The following is a 7,871-nucleotide window of genomic DNA, read 5'->3' on the forward strand; positions in this document are numbered from 1 at the left end:
TCAGAAGAGTGAGGTCAAACTCAACTGGCGTCCGCTCTACCAATTGAACTTCAGACTTGGTGTATACTCCTGAAGAGGAGCTTCAGCATTTCAGTCGATTCGAGGAAGAGCTACAAGCCAAGAATGTGCCGTTGTCCCCCAACCAGCTGGCAGAGTTGTATGAGGACACAAGACCAGCCATCATGCAAAGTCTCGTAGACGAGATCAACTCCAAACAGAATCTATGGACGGCGTCCACTGACCAAGAGAGATTCTACGGTAGGCTGGTCAGGGTCTCATCGAGAGCTGTGCGAATGAATTTGTTGACGGCCAACTTAAAGGTCGCTCTCTCGGTGATGCCAAGAAGCTTTGCGGAACACTCCTTGAGGAGACTGAAGGGCTCGAGAAGAGGGTCTATCCACCAGGGGAGCTTGCTGACATTCCGAATAGCTTTGATGCCCGCGATGCATTCAAGGAGTGCAAGGACGTCATCGGCCATGTCTGGTAGTTGACATCCGTTAGCGCTGGAGAGTTGCCGTGTCGATGCTAACATGCTCCTTCTTTGCAGGGATCAGTCGGCTTGTGCGAGCTGCTGGGCGATTGCGCCAGTTGAGGCATTTAATGCTCGTCTTTGCATCAAATCGGGGGGGAAGTTCAATCAACTACTCTCTGCTGGCGAGATGATCGCTTGTTGTAACTCAACGCACTCTTGGCAGTGAGACCGGTCCACTTAGAGTTTGATTTCCAATTTTGAATCTGATGTCAGACCTCGCGGCTGTAAGGGTGGCATGATCTTGAATGCTTGGTCCTTCCTCAAAACGCACGGTATCGCCACCGGTAGGCCAACCGCTACCAATTAGGGGTTTTCTGAGTGGTGTTCCACATTCAGGTGGAGATTTCGTTCCAGAAGGGAGCATGAGCGCAGCCGATGGTTGTTGGCCGTACAACTTCCCAAAATGTGCTCACCATCAGAAAAAGTCAAAATATGAGCCGTGTTCGAAGGTGAGAGTACCACCCTCAGGGTAGCGACACCAGCGTGATGCTGGGGCTTCTATCCATCAGAAACTCTACGACACACCTTCGTGCTTGGACCGCTGTCCCAATGAGAAATACGGAATTCCGCTGGACAAGTGAGTTGTGATCGATAATAAAATCTCAGAATTTATAGTCTCAAGAGATCGTCACTTCACAGCACACTCACCCGATTTGTTCGAGGGAACAGACAATATCAAGAAAGAGATCATGACAAATGGCCCAGTATGACCAGTTTTCTTTCATTCGAGTAGTATATGTGTCCAATCCACCCTCTGTCAGACCTCGGCTACATTCTCTGTGTATGAAGACTTCGTATCATACAAGTCAGGCGTCTACAAGCACACGAACGGCACCTTGATGGGCATACACAGTGTTGAGATCATCGGTTGGGGTACTGAGAAGGGCGTTGATTACTGGCTGGTCATGAACTCCTGGAATGAAGGATGGGGTGACCATGGGACCTTCAAGATAGCCCAAGGTGACTGTGGCATAGACGACGCCGTCCTTGGGTCGCCTCCAGCCATGAATTGACTGATCTCTGAATGTTAATTTTTCAACACAGGGTAAGTGTCAATGACTCAGGGTCATAGAATAGGTCACATGTCCTGGACATATGTCCAGAACTGTACCTTGGTATTGACCTCAACTTTATTCATTGAGTAGGTTTATGCATTCGATTCCCTCATTGTTCTTTGATCGGTGCATGGTCTACGATCCATGACAATGCCCGCTGCTCATTTACTACGGATTTTCCCTAGCACAGGGTGAATCACCTGTGTTCTTTTACCCCACTCATCTGCATTCGGCCATCGAATGAATTATGGGGTTAGATGAGACGAAGCTCACCTGTGCACTGCGTCAGGTTACATTTTCCGCATAGTCTGAGCTCACAAAACTCGAATATCCTTAATTGTCAAGCATATGTGAGGAGGGTATATGATCTCTCAGCTAAGCATGTCGTGTTGAGAAAATAGGTGACCGTCACGGTCATATTCAAGAACCTGTCCCGAAACAGGTGTGTCTTAGACGCTTCCATTTCCACTATTCACGTTACGTCACTGACGTACGTATGTGGCTTGTATCCCGAGGACGCAAGAGACTCGTACGCTCAACACAATAATGATAACATCAGAATACTAGACGATATCAAGTATTATTCGAAATTTCAATTCGCGGAAAATCGCGAGAAAAAAGGTATACCGGGAAACGCAGCGTAGGTCTCCAGAAAAGGCGGCCTTCAGTAACATTCTTTTCGTTATGTATTACATCGGATGTAATGGAGTCGATCAGCACTTCGCGGCGTCTGCGATTATCCTATCGCGGTTAATGTCATTTCACCGCGAGTTAGGGGTGCATCTCAAATGTAGCAAGGCAAGGTTTGGAAGCCTCGATCAAGGTTCATAGCGCTATCTACATTAGCGACAGACCGAGACATATTGACCATCACACGCCATTGACGAAAACGACAAAATTGTGCTACTCAGCGTCCATCTTCGCCTAGCGGTGACTGTGAACTAGGCTGATAGAAGAAAGGCACCAGCACAGAGATAAATTCCGGCTGGATCAGTACAGTACTGATCTAGCGCAATATTATTCCACTTTGCACTAGTAGCTAAGCTCGCCAGTGAGAGAGCTTGTGTCCGCGGCACAAGCATGCACGTGCGAGAAAGACACCATTGGTGCCACACCAATGGTGACATCAACATACAGGATAGAAAGGGCAATGCAGAGAGGCACAAGTCGCTCTAGGCTAGGCTTGTAGGCTGTAGGCTACAACTTGCTCTGCTTCGACTCGAAGCAGCAGAAGTGGAGCAGTGCTCCTGAGGAACAATGCTCCTATTCCGCTTTCAGAGTACCATTCTCAGTGGCACTCAGCTTGTCTGGCACTCGTAGTTCCTCGGAGCACGTCATGGTTCTCAACGTTAGCTGGATGACGCATAAGTCGTTGATGTGTTACTGTATCACAGTCCACTACCTTAGGTTACCATCGTATTTCCCTAGTACGGCGGCCAAGTCATTATTGGCAATAATTTATCGGATGCTTACTTCACCAGGTTTCATTAGGGGAAGTTCACCTAAAGAAAAACTCTCGCATTCTTCCCGTCGGGATGGCTTCATCTCACGCTGAGGCCAATCTCAGTTACATGATGTAACTTACATCAGCAAGCTCTCCCCGAGGTGTTTCGATGAGAAGCCACAATTCTGACAGTAATCTCCGGGTCTTCGACCTCAACGCTTGCTTCCGGGTAATTCTATCATTCACTCCTTTTGGCTTGACAACGCTCCGCCCAAGGATCAGCCTCCGATCATCGGAGTCGGACACTCACATTCTGTGAGTGTGTCCAACCGCTACCACTCCTGTGTTAGCGGCATATCGGCTATGCCATAGCCACGACCTGTCCATCCAAGAAATACGCCAGACGTTCGGAGCGTCACGCTCCTGAATCATCCATGCCCCCAGTGAGATATTTAGTGATCTACTAGATTCGGGATTTCTACTCCGCAAGCGTCACGGGCCGTGACGGAGTTTTGTCATCGAGTGAGCCTTGACAATTGCGAAGCAAGCGGTGCATATACTGTCATTTCGCGCCTTTTCTGTACGTTCGTTCATTCAATTACCTCTCCACGGCTACACCAATTGAGCTTTCGAAATATATACCACTCGGAAGAACATGGCTCATATAACCCGAAAAATATGATATCGCTCTTGACACCAGCCTAGGGCCTAAGTCGGTTATTGGCCGAAACTCCTCTGCGCTGTGACGGTGAGAACAGTAAATACTCCCTCAGTGTCTCGAACAGAAAATACTCGAAAGAAGCCCGTGCCGGGAACCGGACCCGCAACCGCTACCTATAATCCGAGCTCCGTTCCTTCGTCTCGGAGACCTAGCGCAGCACCGACGAAAGTCTGCTGGCTTGACTGGCTTGCGATCTGGGACCTGATGAAAAAAATGGAAATCTCGCGCGCAGTCTCCGGCATGCTTGCTAAGCGGATCCTGTTCACATCAAACCGCAGCTCAGAGAGCAATCACATTCAACGGTCGTATACTCAAGTAGATAAGGAGGTTCACTTCCGACCAAATTCGACAAACCTTCGTAGGTTCAAATTTCCCTGCGGCCCAGTTCTCTCGTGATTCGATCTTCTATTCGGACATTCCATGCTTTCTTCATGGATTCCGTGACAATTGCATTGGAGGCCTCACTGCCTTTTCTACTCTATAACACAACGCGAAGATCCAACGAGAAATAGAATCAAACGTCTTAACTCAATGTCCTCCCTTCGAGGCCGCCTTTTCCGTAGACATCATTTCTTCTGTCTCTTTCTGCTCCTCTTTATCTTTCTCACTCACATATTGCTGTACCAATAACTGCTTCTTCTTCGCAAGGATTAACTTGTCAATCTCACTCTCAGTCGGTACCGGTACGAACCTACCAAGTTCATTACCGCGCGCCACGAAATTGCCAAATTTGTACGCTGTAGTAGTGATTTGCCTCCGACTCGGTGACGACGGATGAGCTCCAGTGCTACTACTGGATGCTGTTCTCCCACGTTTATGAGGACTTTGACCATGCGTACGACGATACCTGTAAAAAGAAATCATAAAAAAAACTATTCTCATTAGAAAACCGACTCTTCCTCCGCTTCTACTTGTAGTTCCAATTCTCGCTGCGATTCTTCCAACAACTGGAAACAAAAAAATATAAGAAATTGATATTATCAGGCTTACTTGAATTTCATCATCATCTGCCCTCCAGCCAAAGTAGTCAGGCTCAATGTCCTGGTATCTGATCGAGCCTGTTTGAACGAGACACATAGTCGGAGAGATTTTCCTATAGCGGATTTGCATTGGGTAAATCGCTCCTATCGTGTGAATTTTTCCGGATTAAATTACCCAGGAAAAATCGTTTCGCTCTACGTTGGAACATAACCGTCCTATCGCGCGGAAGACTCCTCTGATCAGCGCCAGAGAAATCATCAATGTCACATCTAACGCAATTTACTTTTCATGTGTTGATGAAAATATGAAAATTCTGAGAAAATTTTCGGAAATTCTCATTGATTCTTGCGCATTTCTACCCTAATTCGAATATAAATTTCTATGAGGAAATTACCCAGCTCAGCTGAGGAAAGCGGCCATATATTCCTCGGGCATATAACGATGTAGAACTTGTAATTTTCAACAGTGAAATAATCACGGCGGTCACCACCAGTGGAGTCATCGAGCAACTCGAAATTTTCCCGGAGAGAACGAATTTCGGACTTTCAAAACGGCTAGGAACATATTTTCGGTCAATTTTCGAGATTCTCCCCATTATAATCGCTCATTCGGAACATTTTTCCTAGTCTCAGCGGGATCCTAGGAACGTTATTTCTGAGAGCTGGATGACCACCACTATACTACAGCTCCTTTCGAGTGCGTCGCTTTTTTCTCTCTGCATCTTCTGCAGCCCTCATAGCTCGCTGATGCTCGAATAACTCCCTCACGCCCGGCAGGTCCTTGGCAGCACCGAAATATTTATACCCATCTAAAAGAACACATGCATACCACTACAACTGAGAACGAGCTCTGCAAGACTTTTTACGAGCAAAAAATTTTTTCCAAGGAAAATGTTGTTTCAGAGATTTTTACGAGAAAAAAAATTTTCGACTATTTTTTTCTGATTTTTTTACAGGAAAATGTTGTTTCAGAGATTTTTACGAGAAAAAATTTTTCGACTATTTTTTCCTGATTTTTTCACAGGGAAAAATCAAATTACAGGTTCAATACGAACAAGTCGTTACTTCCTCCTATGATCTCAGCGCCCTCCCCGGCATCCCCAGCACCAACACGCATTGAAGAATAATCCGGCCCGCCGAGAGCTCTTATTTGGTCTTCCCAGTGTTTCCTAAGGAAATAACTTTCCTCGAAATTTTTTCGCATGTATTTTTACTTGGTTCGTAATAGCCTGTTGATGGTATCATTGAGTTCTCTTATTTTCTGCTCTCCTAGAGAGGCGTTTTGAATATCGGAAATGTTCTTGGAAATGTCTCGGACCTGTTTCGAAAAGTCGGCAACAGCAAAATGTGAATAATTTATACCAGAGTTTGCCGCCAATGAACGCAGTCCTTGAGGGAAGTACAGTCAGTCGCGAACCTGTGTGAGAAGTCGTGTCTACAATATGGAAAAAATTTTTTGAGAAAAATTTGGGAATTTCTTTTACACTTCTACTCGAATTTGCATAGGAAATCGAAAATATTTACCATCACCAAGTTGATGATTACCGTGGTCGGTTGAAATTGGGTCTGTGGAAGAGCTGTCCGGTTTCGATTTTCCTCTGCTGATCCACCCAACGATTCAGCAAATGCATCGCCTTCTCCTCAGAACGAGCCATGTTGTCGCACTAGAAAAGATACCAAACCTGCCCTGGAAGAAAGATACGGATGAGGCCCAGGAACCTATAATGTTCTCGGGGGAACTAATTTTGATGGCTAGGAGCACATTCTTCAATCAGTAAATGAAGTCATCACATTAGTAACATTTTCCCCATTGTTATCAAACCCTGGGGGGAATGTAATTTCTCAATGCTAGATGGATCCCCGAGTAGTTCCAGAAATAACCCTCTATGAGATGAGTAGCAAATTCGCTGTTGATGACGACTGTTTGAGTACTCATTAAAGTAATTGTGAAACTCAGCGTCTATTCATTTTAATTCCTACAATGATTTTCGAATTAACCCAGAGCTTCCGAAGGAGTTTATTGGAGAACCCTATAATATTGCCCTCTACCCGATAAACTAATCATAAGCGATCCTACTACTTACGGTGCAAAGGAATTTGCATGAAAACTTTTCTTGCATTTAGGTATTTTCTAGCGCTTCTCCAGGCGGTCGCCGCTACTGGGAAAATAAGGTATAGTATTGATGGCTCTTTAAGGGGGGAGGGGAAATATAAAGAAATGAAAAATACGATCAACTCTATTAGTGTGGGAAAATATGCATATAATCAACTACATGTGTTTGAAAATTGTCGTTGATTTCTGCACGAACTCGTAAAACTTCTGAGCTCAGCAAAGACCTCAGTGATTATTGTTCTCATCTTGAATGTTCATCATCAACTGGTTTTGGGATGCCCTCAGCTATCTCGGGCTTTCTCGCAAGAACGCAAAGATTCTTTTCCTGGGTCTCGACAACGCCGGCAAAACCACACTCCTCCACATGCTCAAAGACGACAAAGTCGCAACTCACGTGCCGACTCTTCATCCGCACTCTGAAGAATTGCTCATTGGAAAGATTCGTTTTCGAACCTTCGATTTGGGAGGACACGAAACGGCTCGAAGAATTTGGAAAGATTATTTCGCGACGGTAGATGGAATTGTTTTTCTGGTGGACGCTGCGGATAGAACTCGATTTCTGGAAGCTGCTGAGGAGCTTCGTCAGCTTATGGAGAGCCAAGAACTTTCTACTGTACCAATAGTGGTTTTGGGAAATAAAATTGATGTTAGAAATGCTGCTAGTGAAGAAGAGTTCCGACAAGCTTTGGGTTTACACTCTCATACTACTTTTGGGAGGGAAATTAAGTCGACCGCTGCTGCTCACGCTGCTCAGGAGTCGGGTATTCGCCCCGTGGAAGTATTCATGTGCTCGGTGATAAAGCGAATGGGGTACGCGGAAGGCTTCAAGTGGCTGGCACAATTTTTGGAATAATAATGATGATGATGATGAGGTGGACGAGATTATCATGTTGATGATGTTTTTAAGACGGATTAGGAATAGTGAAAGTATTTGAGTTCATCGGGAGAAGGGAATTAGTTTGAATTTTTTATAGTTTCACCACCCTAGTGATTTGAAAAACACTAGTGGAAAATATATTTCACGAC

The 7,871-nt window shown here is 45.5% G+C and overlaps 3 protein-coding genes across 3 annotated transcripts in view; 2 read left to right on the top strand and 1 right to left on the bottom strand.

Annotated features, from left to right (window-relative positions):
- Positions 1-182: 182 nt before the first annotated feature.
- On the top strand, positions 183-1,545 carry Pmar_PMAR011460 (cysteine proteinase, putative; the record flags this gene model as incomplete). The annotated part of the gene is made up of 8 exons (XM_002781291.1): positions 183-258; positions 321-483; positions 548-694; positions 746-816; positions 887-981; positions 1,042-1,109; positions 1,155-1,236; positions 1,294-1,545. The coding sequence occupies 8 exons, from the start codon at positions 183-185 to the stop codon at positions 1,543-1,545; spliced, it is 954 nt and encodes a 317-aa protein (XP_002781337.1).
- A 2,735-nt stretch (positions 1,546-4,280) lies between these two features.
- Positions 4,281-6,387, bottom strand: Pmar_PMAR011461 (hypothetical protein, conserved; the record flags this gene model as incomplete). Its single annotated transcript, XM_002781292.1, has 9 exons — positions 4,281-4,443; positions 4,489-4,599; positions 4,647-4,699; positions 4,743-4,800; positions 5,418-5,541; positions 5,798-5,901; positions 5,947-6,050; positions 6,095-6,149; positions 6,278-6,387. 9 exons carry the CDS (start codon positions 6,385-6,387, stop codon positions 4,281-4,283), a joined length of 882 nt encoding a protein of 293 aa, XP_002781338.1.
- A 708-nt stretch (positions 6,388-7,095) lies between these two features.
- Positions 7,096-7,871, top strand: part of Pmar_PMAR011462 (small GTP-binding protein sar1, putative) — a gene marked incomplete at both ends in the record, with an annotated part of 2,255 nt that continues 1,479 nt past the window's right edge. The window contains one exon of the mRNA XM_002781293.1: positions 7,096-7,638. Coding sequence (XP_002781339.1) covers positions 7,096-7,638 — 543 coding nt within the window. The remainder of the gene's footprint in view (positions 7,639-7,871) is intronic.

Source organism: Perkinsus marinus (assembly GCF_000006405.1).
Source record: "Perkinsus marinus ATCC 50983 genomic scaffold scf_1104296942772, whole genome shotgun sequence".
Taxonomy (NCBI): Eukaryota; Perkinsozoa; order Perkinsida; family Perkinsidae; genus Perkinsus; species Perkinsus marinus.